This window comes from Papio anubis, chromosome 1 (genome assembly GCF_008728515.1).
Source record: "Papio anubis isolate 15944 chromosome 1, Panubis1.0, whole genome shotgun sequence".
NCBI classification, from domain to species: Eukaryota; Metazoa; Chordata; class Mammalia; order Primates; family Cercopithecidae; genus Papio; species Papio anubis.
In genome coordinates, this window is record NC_044976.1 from 147,496,222 (window position 1) to 147,515,416 (window position 19,195).

General features: G+C 45.4%; 1 protein-coding gene across 5 annotated transcripts in view; it reads right to left on the reverse strand.

Annotated features, from left to right (window-relative positions):
• Positions 1-19,195, reverse strand: part of SMYD2 (SET and MYND domain containing 2) — a 104,053-nt gene that overhangs the window by 41,116 nt on the left and 43,742 nt on the right. For 4 of the 5 annotated variants that reach the window (XR_004178607.1, XM_021927244.2, XM_009187520.4 and 1 more), the window contains 6 exons: positions 18,936-19,003; positions 15,953-16,055; positions 13,402-13,512; positions 12,610-12,730; positions 11,500-11,674; positions 9,417-9,525 (listed from right to left, as the gene is read on the reverse strand). Coding sequence is in view for 4 of the 5 variants with exons in the window: in XM_021927244.2 (XP_021782936.1) it covers positions 9,417-9,525; positions 11,500-11,674; positions 12,610-12,730; positions 13,402-13,512; positions 15,953-16,055; positions 18,936-19,003 (687 nt within the window). In the remaining variant the exon portion in view is untranslated. Of the gene's footprint in view, positions 1-6,964; positions 7,397-9,416; positions 9,526-11,499; positions 11,675-12,609; positions 12,731-13,401; positions 13,513-15,952; positions 16,056-18,935; positions 19,004-19,195 lie in introns of those variants that run through there. The other variant, XM_009187510.2, reaches the window with a different exon arrangement.

The window sequence follows — 19,195 nt, forward strand, 5'->3', positions numbered from 1 at the left end:
TTTTCTTTAATGAAAATAAATGGGAAAAACTTGCCAGATTTACTAGTTAAGAAACATAATGGGGGGAAAAAACTCAGCTAAAGAAAACAAACATCTAACAAAAAGAATAAATGAAACTTGTATAAACACAGCAAAACTCCTTCTGAGGCAAAACTTAGATGAATTAATAAACTTATCACATCCTTGAATAGGAAGACTCATGAAGAGGCTAGTTCTCTATATCACTGACTCCAGTGCAAGTCCAATAAAAAATCACAACACCAGAACAATTCAGGGGAACCCAGAAGGATTAGCCTTAGTATATACTAAAAGCTTTGCAGCGCAACAATATAAAAGAGTATTTTACTGGCACCAGAATAGATCAATAGAATGAAATACTGCAGAAATAAACCAAAGTTTTAGAGAAATGATCATGGTACCCTTCCAAATCAGCATGGGAAAATAAATAATTCAACAAGTAATTCAATAAATGAAAATTAAAATGTATTAAGGAGTACCATGGGATATTTTATTGTTTTTATTTATTTGAGACTGGGTCTCGCTCTGTTGCCCACGCTGGAGTGCAGTGGCATGATCTTGGCTTACTGAACCCTGTGCCTCCTGGGTGCAGGTGATCCTCCCACCTCAGCCTCCAGAGTAGCTGGGACTACAGGCGTGCACCACCATGCCCAGCTAATTTTTGTATTTTTTATAGAGATGAGATTTTGCCATGTTGCACAGGCTCATCCTGAACTCCTGGGCTCAAGTGATCAGCCCACCTCGGACTCCCAAAGTGCTGGGATTACGGGCATGAGCCCGTGTGCTTGGCCTGTATATCTTATTAAACAATTCTGCCAGGTGCGGTGACTCATGCCTATAATCCCAGCACTTTGCAAGGCCAAGGCGAGTGGATCACAAGGTCAGGAGTTTGAGACCAGCCTGACCAACATGGTGAAACCCCGTCTCCACTAAAAATATAAAAATTAGCCAGGCGTGGTGGTATGTGCCTGTAACCCCAGCTACTCAGGAGGCTGAGGCAGGAGAATCGCTTGAACCCGGGAGACGGAGGTTGCAGTGAGCCGAGATTGAGCCATTGCACTCCAGCCTGGGCGACAGAGCGAGACTCAGTCTTAAAAAAAAAAAAAAAAAAAAAAAATTCTAGCTAGATCAAAGATTTAAATACAAATTAATATTACTTTTTATAATAAACCAGTAATAGTTTTCTTCACTTAAAGATGAAAACAATCTGCCTTTGTACAGCAAGTGTCATGAAAAATAAAGTTAATGGACAACTAAAGTAAAAATATTTTTAATATATGACAAGGAGCTAATACCCTAATATATACCGAGCTCAGAAGTTATTATGAAAGACATTAACAAATAGCAAAACAATCAATGACCATGTGGTATCACAGAAAAATTTGGAATTTCATATCAAGGGTGATAGGAGCCTCTTTTGTTTTAGTGAAACAATCCTTTTTTTTTTTTTTTTGAGACAGAGTCTCGCTCTGTCGCCGAGGCTAGAGTGAAGTGGCATGATCTCCGCTCACTGCAAGCTCCACCTCCTGGGTTCAGGCCATTCTCCTGCCTCAGCCTCCTAAGTAGCTGGGGCTACAGGCTCCCGCTACCACGCCCGGCTAATTTTTTGTATTTTTAGTAGAGACAGGGTTTCACTGTGTTAGCCAGGATGGTCTCGATCTCCTGACCTTGTGATCCACCCGCCTCGGCCGCCCAAAGTGCTGGGATTACAGGCGTGAGCCAGCGTGCCTGGCCATAGTGAGACAATTGTTAGTGGGCCCCTAGATAGCTTCAGGATGGGGGTGGGTCTTCCGAAAGACTGACTTGATTAGGAGCTTAGAACTTTCAGCTCTATCCCCAACCTCTGGAAAGAAAGAGATCCTAGAGATTGAGTCAGTTTCAATGGTTAATCAATCAATCATGCCTATGTAATGGAACTGCCATAAAACCCCCTGACCAATAGTATTCAGAGAGCTTCTGAGTTGGTGAATACATCCACATGCCAGGAGGGTGGCATACCACAATTCCATGAGACCGGAAGCTTCTGTGCTCAGGATCCTTCCGAACTTCACCCTATTTACCTCTTCATCAGCCTATTCATTTGTCCTTTTTATGATAAACCAGTAATAGAAAGTAAAGTGTTTTCTAGAGTTTTGTGAGCCATTCTAGCAAATTAATGAACATAAAATAAGGGAGGAGGTTGTGGGAACCCCTTGACTTTGTAGCCAAGTCAGACAGAAGTATGGTTAACCTGGGAACCTGATACTTGTAACTGGCATCTGAAGTGAGGGCAGTCTTGTGGGACTTAGCCCAGCTGGGAACCACCATGCGAATTTGAAGAGTGCATTAAAGTAGGATGTATCCATGCCCATCAAAAGAAAACCCTTCCAGCATCAGAAGATAAATGGAATCAACAGCAGATACCCTCATGTGCTCACCTAGGTGGCCACCTAGGCCCATGAAATGAGTGGACATGGCAGGGACAGGCTGCAACAATGCAGAGATAGACTCAATCTAGACATATTCCTGTTGCACCCTCTGAGAAACAAAATGCCAGTAAGGGCTGTTTTGGGTGGGGTAGGGGCCCTGCACTTAGCTCACAAGTCAGGCTAATGCCAGTAGGCCCAGGAGGCTACAACTGGGTCCTGAGAGAAATCAACACTGACTCCGGACTGGGATTTGCTTACCCAATGGTAGATGTAAGTATGCTCAGAATGCTACAAAAGAACCAGAAGATAGTGCACCTATTCCAGACCAAGGGACACACTTTGCAGCCCACCATGTCCTCCAGTGGGAAGAGTTATCTCAGCAAATGGGCGCTTTGTGTTGCATATTACCCTCAGAGGAATGGCTTAATAGAGAATTGGAACAGGCAGTTGAAATATTATCTATCTAAAATTGGGGGAGATAGAGGCAGGAAGGGCTGGCTTCCATGCCTTCACAAGTGTGTGCTCACATCAAATAAGGGGGGCCTAAGGGAGTGTCCCCACTGGAGACAGTCCTGTTTTCCTGGTGAACCTGGGGCAGAGGGGTTGGGAAAGGGTGCTGGTATGACCACCATTCTTCCCAAGGAAAAGATTCTGGTATGACCATACTTTTTTCCTTCCCTACATCACCTCACCTTTCTTTTTCCTATCTGATGCAGTGGTCCCAGGACCAGGGCTGCAACTACCAGTGCTGGAAGCAGGAATGATTTCTAAACAAGAAACTGGAACTATTCTAAACCTTTATGTCAGAATTCCTAAGGGCCTGATGGGGCAGGTTAGGCCTTCATCCTATCTGGCAAAACCGGGGTTACCAGTGAGTGCAGCTCTATGGCCTAGTGTCAGAAATAGCCCACTAGTTCTACCTATGGAATCCTACCCTACCCGAAGGGAGTGGACTGAAGAGGAGGCGTTCGTTAGACTGGTATGGCTGTCTGCAACCTAGACGAGCACAGAGGTGGAAGCTAATTAGGTTCCATATCCCCTAACGGTGAATGAACAAAATTAGGGGATAAATGGAGAGGAGAAATAGCAGCTGAGGGCAAAGGAATGAGTAAATGAGTTATGTAACAGGGGAAATCCAGTATCGTGCTGACATCTTGAAAAAGGCTCAGAACAAGAGAGGATATTGTCTCTTAGCTCAATTATACCAGAGGCCTGGAAGGGTGAAGACCTAATGTCAAGATCACTGTCACCTATGGAACGTGACAAGCTCATCTGGAAGCCTGCACGCCTGAGTGCCTCAGCTAGGGAGACATTTTCATGCAATAGGATGACAGACTGGATTATCAGTGACTACATGGGAAGCTAGAAATGTGCCAGTAAATATCATCCTTTTTTATGAGGAATCTGTGGTCAGAGACTAAAGGGTGTCCTTTAGTGTCACCGAAAGATATTTGGTCATTGTCCTCAGTTCCTGGGACACAGCTCCTAAAACCCTTGGAATTTCCTAAGTGACAGGAGTCTCTTTTGTTCTAATATGGCAACTCTTGGTGGGCCTCTAGGTAGCTTCAGGATGAGGGGTGACCTCCAGAAAGATCAAGCCTTAACTAGAAGCTTGGAATGTTCAGCCTCAACTCCCCAACCTGTGGGGAAGATAGAAGGGCTAGAGACTGAGTTAATCATCAGTGGCTAATGATTTCATTAAATGACTAATGATCATTTAAGTCATTAAATGATCAATGATTTAAACCCCCCACAATGGGGTTTGGAGGGCTTCTGAGTTGGTGTACACGTCCACGTGCCAGGAACATGTCACATCCCAGCTCCATGAGGATGGAAGCTCCTGTACCCAAGACCCTTCCAGACCTTGCTCTACGTCCCTTTCATTTGCCTCTTCACTTGCATCCTTGATAAGCCAATAATAGGAAGTAAAATGTTTTCTGGACTCTGATAAGCCATTCTAGCAAATCATTGAACACGAAGATGAGGGGATTGTGGGAACCCCCTCCACATCAGATAGAAACTGGGTAACCTGGGAGCCAGGCAAGGTGGTTCATGCCTGTAATTCCAGCACTTTGGGAAGCCGAGGTGGGAGGATCTCTTTAGGCGAGGAGTTTGAGACTAGCCTGGGCAAGACAGCAAGACCCCACCTCTAAAAACAAACAAACAAAAAATGACTCCACTGCACTCCAGCCTGGGTATCCGAGTGAGATCCTTCCAACTGGCGTCTGAAGTGAGGGAAGTCTTGTGGGATGCAGTCTTTAAACCTATGGAGTCTGACGCTAACTCCAGGGTAGTATCAGAATAGAACTGAATTGTAGGACACACAGTTGGTGTCCAAAGAGTTAGAGAATAGCTGGTGAGAGATGAAACCTCAAACATTTGGTGTCAGAAAGTGTTGTGCTAAAAACAGCTCAGCCATGAACGTCAATTCACCGAAGAAATAAAATAAATCCTGAATACATGAAAAACAGTCCAATCTCACTAATAAATGCACATAAAACAAAATATTTCACACATTAGATTGCCAAAAACATTTTAATGATAATACAATGTTATGAGGGAGAGGAAAGCAAATACTATTATATCTTATTTGTATCTGATGCAGTTTTTTCTTACAAAAGGAAATGTGGCTATATTTATTCAAATTTTAAAAATATTCCCACTATTAGATCTTGAAATTGCACTTTCAGGGATCTATTCCCCAAAATGCTACCACACAACAGCAAAGTTTTATGTTTCAGATCATTCATTGTGGCATTGTTTGTAATAGCAGCAAACTGGGAAAAAATCTCCTGTCATAAATAGGAGAAGTACTGAGTCCACAATGACATGCATCCAATGCAATATTCTGTCTCTAAATAGAATGAGGCAAATCTGTAAGTGCTGAAGTGCAAAGAGATCCACTTTGTTCATTTGGATAAGCAGGTTACAAAATCCTATGTCAGTACCATCCTGTCTTTGCTCTTCTAAATCTATTTATATAGATACATCATCCAGGAATGGAAAAACCTGGGACCATAAAGCAAACTGTTTATGGTAGTTAGCTCCAGGCAGTGGGACTGGTGAGGAACAAAGAAGTTTACTTTTCTCATACCTTTCCATTACTTGAATTTACTGAGAAAGGATACTTTTGCAAATTTTATAAAACCTATAGAGACGGTAGGCTAAGTTTATTTTAGGCTTCGTCACTGAATATATAGTAAATGAACATTCTTAAAACACTAAGTTCTGGGCCAGGCACTGTGGCTCACGCCTGTAATCCCAGCACTTTGGGAGGCCGAGGAGAGAGGATCACGAGGTCAGGAGATCAAGACCATGCTGGCTAACACGGTGAAACCCCATCTCTACTAAAAAAATACAAAAATACTAGCCGGGCGTGGTGGCAGACACCCGTAGTCCCAGCTACTTGGGAGGCTGAGGCAGGAGAATGGCGTGAACCCGGGAGGTGGAACTTGCAGTGAGCCGAGATAGTGCCACTGCACTCCAGTCTGGGCGACAGAGTGAGACTCCGTCTCAAGAAAAAAAAAAAAAAAACAAACACTAAGTTCCACTGATCGGGGACCATGCCTTACTCTTCTCTTTTCACCTAGAGAGCTATTCAGAGCATTTTGCATAGATAGTACCAGGTGTTCAATAAATGTCTTATTGGACTACACAGGACAAAAGAATGCATTCTATCTGCTAAATCCCACTGTGTGCAGTAAACTGTGTGTGAAAGAGGGGCATGAGTGTGTGTGAAGATGTGGGTGCATGTAGATGAGGAGGGAAGGAAAATTACCAGATTTATAGCTGTTCTAGCTGTTTTCAGACCATGACTATGAAAGGTAATTGACGTGTAAATTTCAACAGGCTTTACTTATTAACCAGTGGGGAAGTTCCTCTCTTTGGACTACAAGACACTGCATTCAGGAACGTGTGCTGGGTCCCTCTGTACAATGGTTGCTAACAAACAACTCCCCAGGTTGCTGCTGTCTAGGCTGTCGGGCTGCAGAAAGCTGGATTCCGGTTGTCTGTGTGGGCAGAGATCAGTGTTTACTCAACAACACAGGGTTGGTTGGTAAGGAAAAAAATTTTTTTTCCTTCCCAAGCATACCCTGGAGTCTTTCCAAAAAAGGAGAGTACTGCACAGAACAATCAACAGAATGAGAGATGGCAAGTCTGCTTTCAGACAGATGGGGACGGAAAAGCCAAGAAAGCAAAGCACGCACTAAGCACCTTTACACACTGAAGGAATACCAGGCGCCAGCGAACAGATTCGAAATCTCGCCTGCTGGAGGGCGCTCAGGTCACTGGACTGTTCCTCCACCACAGATACTTTTCTTTCCTTCTTGTACCTTTTTCTCTTTCTTCCCATTTTCTTCCTCCACAGGCACAGCCCCACGAAAGCTGCTGCAGAATAAAGAGGCTGCCTGACCCCAGTACCAAGGAAGAAGACTTGAGCTTGCTGAATTATGGACAGCACGTGTCACTTCCACTCCAAGACTGGGCTCCCACCACCACTGAGAAATCCTCCCCACAGACAGAAGAAAACACAAACCTCAAATACTGATCTCTCTTTTATTTTCTTTCATCATTCAAGTTTGTTCAGAACATTACAAGAGGCATGAAAGAAAAAAATAATTGCATTTTTAAAACTCTGTCCGAAGTATAGCATATGAAACCATGCCATTATCTCTCAGGAAACAAAAGCACTCAAAATTAATTTGGTATTAAAGTTCAAGATTCAGACTAACCTCAGAGTATGGCATGTGCAATGTTTAAGTGCAAGAAGTATTTTCATTCCAATTATTTTACAGAGATGCTGGAGTGACGTGTGCAATTTGGAATATTCAAATCCTTTAAGGTTTCCGAACTAAGTGTTTAAATGAAAACTGAAATGCTGCATAGTTTCAGTGACTTTCAATTTCCTGTTTGATCTCAGAAATATATGGATGATCTTTGCCGTGAGCTACTTCCATGATTGCAATGGCCTAGGAAAGAGCGAGACAAACAATGACAGCCTAGAAGCCAATCCCCTCACACCTCCACCCAGGGTAACTTTAAGTTGGATCTCTCTGCTTTAAGGCACAGGATGCAAACTGGCCATTAGAGCCTAAGTTCTCCACCAGGACCTGGCTTTTTTTTGAAAAAAAGGGACAAGACTATCTGGTAGCCAACTCATCCAGTGTCTCCTGCTAGGGAAAACATTCTGCAAAAATATCCAGGTAGCAGCTGGAGAAATGATGTCGTGAAACTGATTTCATGATATTCTCTTGCCCCAAGATTCTAGAAATTTCAGTAAAACATGCTTTAAGGACTAATTTTTTTTATTACGTTCAACCCAGAAAATAGGTGATGCCGGTACAGAAAAGTCCATAGTGAGTTTTACATCAAAGCTATTTTGATTTTTAGTTGACATTACTAATCTCCAAGACCAGGTTAAACTATTTTTCCCTTCCGAAAAGCACACTCTTTCCTTTTAATACATATTCTAAAAACTTAAAGAAATGTAGCAGGTTTCATTGGGGGATGCTAGAGAGAATGTACTTAAGGTTTCTTTATAGTGAGGCAATGTAAAATGGTCAGGTTTCCAGTGGTTTAATCATTTCCTAGCTGTGTGGCCTTGGGTAATTTACTTAACCACTCTGTGCCTCATTTTCCCCAACTGTAAAACTGGAAAAATATCTACCCCTCAGGGTTGTCAATTCAGATACAGTGTTTCGAACAGTGCCTGGCATATAGGAAGTTTACATCAAATGTCATCTCTAAGAATATATTTGCTCTTTTGTATTCAGCCAAATCACTCAGAGAAAAAAGTATTCCCCCAGAGAATTTTTGACGGCTTGTGACTAAGACAGGAGTTCCTATCTATTATTTATTCTCCTCCTAGATCTCAAGCCAAGAGGAGGCAGGCCAAGTAACAGTGCAAGCCTTTGGAAATCACCTGTTTCAGGTGCCGACCCTGCCTGGGCATTCATTTCAAGACTCACGTTCCTTGCTCAGATCTGCTCCAGCCTTCATTGATCTATTACCTAATCACCTGACACACTTTACAGTTGTGACCTAAATGGTTAATTCTCAGAAGACAAATTCCACAGCTTAAAACAGAAGGTTGTGTTTCATGCTCCCTTCCACCCTGTCTGTGCCCTGACCCTTTTATTTGGGATGCGGGCCTTATTCCATCTTCCCAAATAGTCTATTGGGAAACTTTGGAGAAGGTGAAGGATTTCGCCTGCAGGCCCTGTCCATGGCCCCAACATTTTATAAAGTCTCTTACAGGAGTAAATGGACTATCCCCTAAATTACACTGTACTGACTGTGAATTCCACATCACAAACAATGAGAATCAACACTCAGGAGGATGACTCTGACCTCCCGTGATGTGAGGGTCAGGGCCTGGCTCGTGGGCAGCACACGGCAGCCATCGAACCAAAGGCGAATGCTGCCCAGGGGCCTGACTCCCCACCAGTTTCACCACAGCTCGAGTGGGAGGAGCTGAAGCTTTCAACTTAGACCCTCATTTGAATGAAGGCCCCACTATGTACCCTAGGCTATTACTCACCTCACCTGCTTGAACCTCACTTTTCTTCATCAGGAAAGCCTCTCATTTTTGTGAGAATTCAAAGGAAAAGCACACAAGGGTCTTAGTATGTAACTGGTCCTCAATGAACTGAGAGGATGATTACGTGCATTTTAGAAACAGCAAAGGCGTAATTCTAACATCCTAACCCTAACTCTCCCTACCTCCTTGATTTCACCACAATTGGCGATCATCATTCTGAAAATCCTAAAGGGCAAACAAATGGAGAATTCCTCCAGGCACAGCAGAGGTGCACTCTCTCACTCCACCCTCACCTGCAGGACCCACCCCTGCTGCTCCCACGGCCAGAGGGTGGGTGAGAGCTGCTCACCCTCCACTGCTTCAGCCATTCAGCCTGGTGAGGCATGAAGGAGGTGTGCTAAGGAGGCCGTCTGGCCACTGGGAATCCTAAGGCCGAGTTACAGACATACCTTCTTCAGGGCTTTCTCCCCTGCGGCTTTGTGTTCCAGGCCCATGTAGAGTCTCCCTAGCTTCAACCACATGGAGGCCACGTTGAGGGAGTACAAAGGATAGTGCTTACTAGAACAAGAGAAGAGACAACAGGCCACTATGTCAGAGGCTGCCGAGCCGCCCACAGGCTGCGTGCAGTAAGCCCGGAGGCTGCCATGCTCAGGGCCAACCTCTCCCCACCAGCGGCCTCTCCAAATCCCACCAGGGTTTGGGTGCAGAGTGTGGATGCTGCCACCCTGCTGAATCATTGCAGACGTTGTTCATTATTTGTAGCTTGTGTGTTTCTGAAAAGCTACATAACGACTGCAGAAGAAATCCTATTCAAAAGCATTTGTAAATACAACCTTCCATCCCAATCCAGGTTTTTCTATTTCAAATATACCCAGAGGAAGACCCTGGGAAAACACCTAGTGAAGTAAATGTCCCATTTATGAAGGTAGTAATTAGGCCTATCACCTTAGGTACTCAGACACACCCACCCACCCAATCCCCCAGCCCCACACACACCCACACCGATGTGTCTTAAGACCCCAGCTTTCTGTCACACTATGATATGAGTTGGTTTAGCAAAACTGTAAGCGCTCTGAAGTCAGAACACTTCCTATGTCTTCTGGATGTTCTTTCCCCGTTGTCCAGCAGGGGCTTTAGATACAGCAGGTGTTCTCTCTGGCTGTACCTGAAGGCTGACTGATGGGGTCTGCCTGAGAAACAGCCATTTCCCTAAGAACAGGGCCCAGAGGCAGCTGGTGGGTAAGCCCGTGTGTGTGTTTACATGTGTGTAAGAGGTGATGTTAAAGGCTAGGCTGTTTCACCCTGTGTCTCCTGAAAGTCAGTCCAAAAAGACATGTTCTAGCTGTATTCCTGGGCAGGAGGCAGCCCTGGGACCTGTGGCCCCACAGAGGACCAGAGCTGGGCTTCTGGGAGGGGCTCACGCAGATAAAGATAGGTCTAGCACAGCAAGGCCCTGCTGGGAGAACTACAGGGCTGGGATGCTGTCTGTCTGCCCCTCTCTCCCTACAGATCTCACAGAGAGAACTGTGCATGAGGCCAGTGGACTTCCTCACCCACTCCAGGAGAAAGGGAAAGTTTGAGTTTATCCCCAATTTAACAAATTCTGTTTCCAAGAGCCGATTTTCAGAGCTGGCTTCCTTCGGGCTCCCCCTGCTGGTTGATCAGGGCACAGTGGGGTAAGTAGAGGGTGGAGTGGGCAGTGGACATTCAGACCAGACACGACCTTCACAGACCCTGAACTCGGAAGTGGAAGGGGACTGAGGGCTTCTCAAACTCCTGAGAAACACAGATTTCTGGGTCTAACGCCCAGTGACCCTGATCCACTTGGCCCACTTGGTGTTGGACGTACCCTATAAATGCATAACATCAGTGCCTTTAAAAAGAGCTCCAGTGATCCCATCTAGGCCACCCCAGCCCTGAAGTGTCTAGTCAGAGTCAGAAGACAAAGCCACAACTTCTGTCTGTCACCCACTTTTAGGTTTAGTAACCCTCTCAGGCAGGACATCTCTCCATGGCTAATATTATTATTGCAAATTAAAAAGCATTTTTTTTTTTTTCAAACCTGGGGTGGGGAGATTAGATAACCACGGTCAACCCACCGGTCCCAGAGCTTCCCCATTTGCAAACCGGGGCTGTAATTTGAAAAATCAAAAGAAGGGGATGGTGTGAGTAACGATGAAAAGCAGGTAAACTTCCAAGTTTAACTGCTAGGTGGTGGGTGGGAAAAGAAGCAAACTAGTGACTTCTCAAAATTAGCCTGGGTTAATTACTATGGATGTGAGCCTGGATGGACCTGGGAGGGATCTTGCCCCAGTATCCGCTGTATAACCTCAACCTGTCTCCTCGGGATGGTGGTGAGAACAGGCCTGACTCAGGAGCAGTGCCCCGCACCAGCACCTCCAGATGTGGGTGCAGAGAAGAGGCAGCTGCGCTAGGCAAGTCTGAGCAATGGGCAGGAAGATGACACTATCGTATACATTCTAAACAACCAATTTCCACTCTGTGGAGGATTAGAACAGCCTCTGCAATCACCTGTAGGGCTTAATGATTTTCTGTCCATATTGCAGGGCTCCTTCCCAGTCCTGCATGTACAAGCAGACACCCATGGCCTGGTACATCATGTGCAACATGTACACATTACTGTCCTCAAACACGGAGCTCATCTTCTCCTGGCTGAGCTCGCAGATCTCCAGCAGTTCACTAGGGGGTGCTGTGGAGTCAAGGAAACAGCTGCCGGGCCCATGCTGCCTGGAGACTTCCCCAGGCTGGGTTCAAGGAGTTCTTTCATCCACTCCTCTCTCACCCTCACCCTATGAAAAAGTAACTTACAGAAAGCCAAGCAAAAGTGAAAGGAATTATATTTCTCCAGAAGAAAACCTGAAGATCCGAACCACTCAACTAAAGAATTTTAGCTGCAGGGTCCAGACCCTTAGTTCTGATGTAAACAATGCTGATTAGAATTCCGATTCTAATCAAATTCAAATCCTCACCCAAGTTGGAACCCTGAGCACTACTCCCACAGTGGCAAAGTTCTTTCTTATGCTGAGAAACAATGTGCCTTTCTTTAATTTCCTCTCACTGCTTTTAAATTCTACCAGTTAGAGTACAAATCGAATCCCTTTTCAACTCCCAAGAAAATGCTACAATACAATGGTTAAGAATATGGATTCTGATAGTTAGAGCTGGGAAACAATCCTAGATCCTACCACCATCGGCTGTGTCCTTTGGGCAAATTACTTAATATCTATCAGGCTGTTTCCTCATCTGCTGCATGGGAATGAGCAAAGTCCCTGCTCAGAGTGTGCCAGTGAGGAGAGCTGAAATAAGCAAGGCCCTTGGCACTGTGCCCTGCCCAAAGTCAAATACCCAACGCACAAAGCCATCAAGGCTCTGTCCTTCACGGTCCTCCACCACATGGAGCTCCCAGCCAAACTAGCCAAACAAGGGGAAATAAGATCATACAACTCCAAGAGGATGGACACCACATCAGGGTGGTCAGTACATCTTTACACATTTACCAGGAGACATTCCTCCTTTGGTTTTCAGAATCTTAAATTTATCCTTCTCCTGCTCTCTTTCCAACTTCCCACCTTGCCTTGTTGGCAAGGGATAATAAACCATCAGGGCAGTTGTAAAGGATATATTTATAGTGCTTGGCCCTCCGGAACTCTTCGATGACGTTGCGTGCATATCTGACCATGTCTCGGATGGCTTCTGCCTTTGGGGGATCGCTGAGCTTCCGGATTTCCACCTTGGCCTTATCCTGAAGGAAACGCCCACAAGGGCAATGCGTTACCGCCCATGGAAACCACACTGAGAGGCAAACCTCTCATGTAATACACATTCCCATACAGAGAGAGACACTGGCCCCTTCCAAGGTTACAAAAGAATGAAAGGAAATCAGGCAATGTATCTAAAGAAATTCAGTACTCCATCACCTTTTTACAGAAACAAAACAAACAGATTAATTTTCTAGATACTCCTTATCTAAAATGTGTTGGCTATGGGCAGATATACATGTTCACACATTTACGAATCAAGAGACTAGAACAAGGAAGATGGCACTGACAGAACAATTTGGAAAATGCCAGGGAAACTTCCACATACTCCAGTGAACAGGCTGGAAAGCCTAAAGATTATACTCATGCGCTTTCCCCCTCTCCTCCTTTGAGAAGTTGTTTCTTTTCAAGAAAGAGCAGTTTGGCAGAGCCTTCTCCTATTTGTACAGTGTAATGGAAATGTTTTCTTTAGCTACTAGGAGCAGGTTTGAACAGAGACCCGGTCTAACTGGATTCCCTCTGGTTGTCTTTTGTAAGGAGGGTTTAAAGGGTCAAAAAGATCCTAGAGGAGATCCACCAAGTCAGACAAGCTCTTCGGCAGAGAGGTCCTGAGATCAGAGTGCAGTCAGCGCTCTTGCCCAATGAACAACCTTACCTTGTCCTTGGTGGTGCACTCCTGGCACTCACAGGTAAAGAAATAAGAATCTCTTAACCGGTCATTCCTATCTTCCGTTGGGTACAGGAGATCAATATAGCTGGTAAAAACCTATGGGGTCCAAAAAGATAAAACTTCAGTCTGCTACAGGTAAACTCAATCCTCGTCATTCCCGTGCCTTTGCAGTCACCTGCGGCGGTATCCATGCAGGGGCGGGGGATAAGGTGGGTTGCAGCGGAGGAATGCGCGTTTACTTTAAGGCACTGAATTCCTGAACTGAGCAGCCACCTGACATTGGCTTTCTCTGGAAGGTGTTCATTAGTCCACAGCTGAACTGGGAGCTGAAGCCAAGGTGCAGGTTAGTGGAAAAAGTCCGTAGAATCAAGGAGTCCTTAAAACAGTGACCCTGAGGGTTCAGAGGATCCCTGCCTCCCTCAGCTGCCTCTGCCTGGCCTTCATGTAGTTTCGTATTTCGCTACCTGGGACGGCGCAAATGCTTCATTGCCATCATCACTGGGTGCTGCGTGCAGGGGAGGGTATGAGCACGCAGACACCACGCACACGCAGCTAAGCTCCCCTCCTCCTCACATCACCTGGCAATGGAGCAAGAGGCTCCACTCGGTGGGCTGGGACCCACATCTCTGGGTGGCCAGGAAGCCAGTGGAGGGTGAACACAACTTCTAGGACACCAGAATGCTGCAGCCTGGCCCAGCAGGCAGCTCCTGATCCTGCAGGGCAGGGAGCTTGGAAAGTCCTTACCTTTGGTTCATGGGGCTCCACCGTCCTTGCCTTTTCCTAATGGGGTCTGTAACTAAGACTTGGAGCATATGGAGGAGACCAGCATTTAGATGTCCATTATCTACTCACTGGCTGCTCATCCCACACAATCAGGCAAATGTCTGACTGAACAGATGGATCTCACAAAGCCGCTAGCGTGCCAGTGACCGCGGGCACCACCAGGCAGGCAGGGGAGGACACGCACAGGGCTGGGTGCTGCAGGGGTAGCCAAGCTCTCCCCAGGCCACGGCGCAGTACTGGACACGTTGCAGCTCACCCCGAAACCCTGGGGAATGGGGTTTCTCCTTCTCTGAAGAGTAAGTAATCCCTAAAGCACTGAATTCCCAAAAATTAGGTTACTGCATTTCAGATCCAGGAGAACATGAGGGCAAAAGGAAACCGCAGCCACCCCGCCCTGCCTCACACTGCAAGAGCCTGCCGATTATCTCTGAAATGACTGACACACAGTGCAACATACGGAAGCTTCCAGAAGATGGCGACAAAGGCCACTCCAGTACCACTGCTCACAGCCAGACTGTGCCAGCCTAGCTGACAACCGGCTCATCTCTGCAGTCAGCCCACAGGCACACTGGAGCCGGGTGATTGCATTCTGACTGGCTGCAATTAACCTGTTTAAAGAAAGGCTTCAGGGCAGTCTCCGCAAGACCTTTGGAAACTCAGACACCCCAGCTGAAAAGGGACACGCCCTCATCATGATGGATTTAGCCGAAGGTAGAAGGGCCAACCTGCACCTTGGGCTTCAGCTCCCAGGCAGCTGTGGATTAGTGAGTGCCTTCCAGAGAAGGCAAAGCACTTCTCATTCAGCACACTGACAGTTACACTTCACACTTCAAATACCCAGGCGTGTACCGTACAATAGCATTACAAATTGCTAAACTGACATTTAACCTAAGTGTGTGATTACAAAGTTCCTAAAAACTCACGTGTCTTGCTGGGAATTTACTTAAGAACACAGAGCATACTACAGCAATCCACCAGGCCGGCCCTTCCTAGGTAAGACGTCTCATGAGGTAGTCAGGAATCACGCACGGGAAGGGAACAGGGAATTGCTGAGTAGGTGATGGGAAAGCTGGTTCACGCCTCGTCCTGAAGCTGAGGAGGGAAGCTAAGGTGCCCCTCGGCCACAGGCTGCCTTGACTTCTCCTATTACTGCATATACCTGGACATTCGAATTAGATTCCTAAAAAGTGAACTTCGACCTGAAGTTCAGATGTGGAACTAATAGAACATGAAATGCTGATGTGTCACTTGCAGTGCCAGCTCTTCAGCTATTGCTGCGCCGCTGGCTTTCTTTTGCTTCGGACCTTTGAGGGATGGTGGGAAACAAGCAAGAATTCACGAAAAAAATAAAATACAATAAAGCTCAAGCTCAGTTGTTTGGCAATAGGGATACAGAAACTCTGAAGAGAATCAAAAGTTTGACTGAGGTCATTTTGGTAGTAAATGTCTTCTTTCTCTGTAAATCCCTATGAAGTTTTGTGAGAAATCTGACTCAAATTTATTATTTCCTGTTTTTCTTGACCAGAGATGGAAATGGTGAGCACCAAACAGAAGCCCCAAAGTGTGGGAATCTAAGCTACAGGTCACAAACCTGATCACCGACTCCTGGAGAGCCTGGGGGCGGACGCAGCTAAACTGCTGGAGGCACTCACAGCTCATTCAGTCAAGTGACACTGCACGGATCTGTCCACATTGCCTTTTAAAAGAGTAGTCTCAAGCCCCCTGCTGCGGCCACCCATAGCCATGAACTCACCTCCTCTCCCGGCTTGATTTCCTGTACAGCTCTGACTTCTGCCAGGGTCCCTTTGTAGGTCACAATGACATTGGGGCAACAGCTATGATTCATCAATGCAACGCTGTCAGTCAGAAGAGAAAACCCAGTTTTTAAAAATGAGATAGGCAGACTGTTTAGTCTCCTTTGCTACTTACTTGCTAAGTCCGAGGAACTGAATCTTTGCAAGACATTTTTTTTAAAAATCTAACAGTTGGCTATCATATTCTAAGAGGTTGTTCTGCGCGCACTGATAATCCTATCTACCATCTAAGACTTTCACCATATGAAAAACTGAAATCCACAATTCACATACTATCTAAGCCAAAACCAAAAAACACACAACAGCAAAAACAATAAATGCCACAAATATTCCTTCCTGATAGAAGGCGGCTCTCAGAGCCCAATACCCACAGCTAACTGCTACTCCACTATACATTGTCAAAGACAGGTGTGTTGTCGTTTTCAAGCAGTTTTTGTATTAGTGGATTATTTCTCACGTTTTTTTCAGATGTTGAGAAATGCCAGCTTCCTAAGGGAGGAAGGGTGTGTGCTCCCCTGAGAGACCCGGAGACACCCGTCTGAGTTTCTCTGCACCTCAATTTCCTCATCTGGAAAATTGGGACATTACTGCTCCTGCTGCTCACTGTCTGCTTTTCAGGGACAGCGAGAAGGAGAGAGAGAGATTCGCCTATGCGAGGTGCTTTGAGCTTTCTGATTATATCAAGGTCAAAGTTCTGAGAACAGAAATTTCTAAACTACAGGGAAAAAGTGCTTGATCTCTGAAAATGCTGCCTTTGAAATCACAATGCCGATATGATTTCAGCCCAAAGGGATTTCTTCCCCCAATTAAAACTGCCCAGAAACTGGGGCTCATGCTCTTACAGGCACTCACAGCCATGTGTGTCATTGCTCTGGTGGCCCATGTCACCTCCCTGACCCTCCAGAGACCACAGCCCCTCTCCTGCGTGCTCCAAGAATACAAAAAGGGAAAGGGGTTTCGAAGCCTGATGAGGATGAACTGCCTCAGGCTGGTTATGGCCAAGGGCACTCCCCCACCTCCTGGTTGCTAAAGGCCTAAGCAAAGTATGTGGCTGGCCTGGTGCCTGAGATAAACAGGTAGCAACTTCCTGGTCTTGACCTTGGAGGGCCACCTCTGCACTTCACCAAGGCTCACTTGGCTTCCTGGAAAGTGATGCCCAAGGAATCAGGCCCTAGGAAATCAAATACACAAATGCATCAAAGAGTAGTTGTATTAAAATAAAAGCACATTTCTAAAACCATCTTGTGGAAGTATTAAATAGTTCAAGGCAGACTCAGGTATCTTTTTAATGAAGGTGCGGGAAATGCACTAAGGCAAAGACCCTAAAATAATGTGTGTTCTTGGTATCACAATTCTGTTGGCAACCACTGACAGGTGTGAACCCTCAAAGCACCTCTTTTTTTTTTTTTTTTTTGAGATGGAGTCTCGCTCTGTCGTCCAGGCTAGAGTGTAGTGGTGCAATCTCAGCTCACTGTAACCTCCACCTCCCGGGTTCAAGTGATTCTGCTGCCTCAACCTCCTGGGTAGCTGGGATTACAGGTGTGTGCCACCATGCCCAGCTAATTTTTTATTTTTAGTAGAAACGGGGTTTCACCATGTTGGTCAGGCTGGTCTCCAACTCCTGACCTCGTGATCTGCCCGCTTCGGCCTCCCCAAGTGCTGGGATTACAGGTGTGAGCCACCGCGCCTGGCAGCACCTCACTCTTAATCTTTTAGTCTTTTAAGATATTGAGAACAGAGACATTCCATAGTTCATTTCAGTTCTAAAGGTGTCAATACGCGCCTTCCTCAGTGGGTCCAACGCCCTCTTTTTCTCCTGCCTTTTTCCAGGGGCTGAAGTTAAAAAAAAAAAAAGCTTCTTTCTTCACTACCAGAATTCCAACTGCAGATGATACCATTTTGGCCCCAAGGACAAATATTACATGAATAAACTTTTAGTCTCTCTGGTTCAAGTAAGCCTGTGACAGCTGCTCATGAGACACAGACCGTACGTATTCTTCTCTTTCTGACCTACACAGTGTACAACGTCTGGCAGAGACGCACAGAGCTAAGGGCAGGCACATCACGCAGGGCAAATGCATGAGTGTTAAGGGTCTCCTACATATGTGGCAACCTCCTGCCAAAGACCCCTGCAGCATATGTTAAGCAACCTCCCTCTAGATAGAACTCATCTACAATGTGGATTAATTTGGAGGCGGGGGGGGATGCATGATGAATTCCTTGGCTCTACCTGTGAAGCAAGGGTTTGATTTCAGGGACTGAAGCATTTTGGAAATACTCATTCCATGAGACGGACAAAGGCAAAATCATTCTTGGCAATCCATTAAAGTCAGATCTACAACGATCTCCATTTGTCAACTGGCTAGCCTTTGTTGAATTACTCAAGTATTCTTCAAGTCAAGAGAAAATCCTACAGTTCTTTGAAATTTTTCTCCGGCCCACTACTTCAGTATATTCTCCCTCCAAATTGTGCTGTTTCTGTCCTGGTATTTATCAAAAAGGACAGATGGAGAAGAAGCTCATATATTCTGTACTCAAGCCTGTGGCCAAGTCTTGGTTGGCAATTAATGTTTCACTTTGAGCATAAGAAATGCAAAGATTTCCAGAACCACAGATAGGCAGAAAGCAAATTTCTCAGCAGGGCATGGGCTGTTTCTTCTATGCACACTATCAAATATTCTTTAATGACAGCTCTCTGCCTAGCAGGACTTAACAAGCAACTGTTCTCTTAACTACTACCTTTGGATCCTTAAGTGTAGGGGAAATATTTTGAAACCTGGCAGATTAAAAAGCTGTTTTAATTCACTTGGAGTTTCATGTCTGCCACATGCAGTTAGGTGGGTTATTTAAAAATGAAAAAAAAAAAATCAAATTAGTGTTAAGTAAGTAAAAAGGAAAGAAATGAGGTCAAACTCAGCCTACTCAGGAAATATCGCTGATCCCAAATGAGAAAGTTCTTCGTCTTCAATTGTGAAGCCGTTACAGTTAACCTGTGGCGAGAAAAAGAGAGAAAGAAAAAAAATGAGCTGGAGCTTCTCTCTGGGTAGAGATCATTTTTTTAAATTTTGACCTTTAACAAATTAGGAAGATGTTTTGGTGTAGTGGTTTTAAAACCTTTCTTTTGCCCATGTTATTGTTCAAACAAAATTTACTTATCGGTTCCATGCATATAAACAAACAAG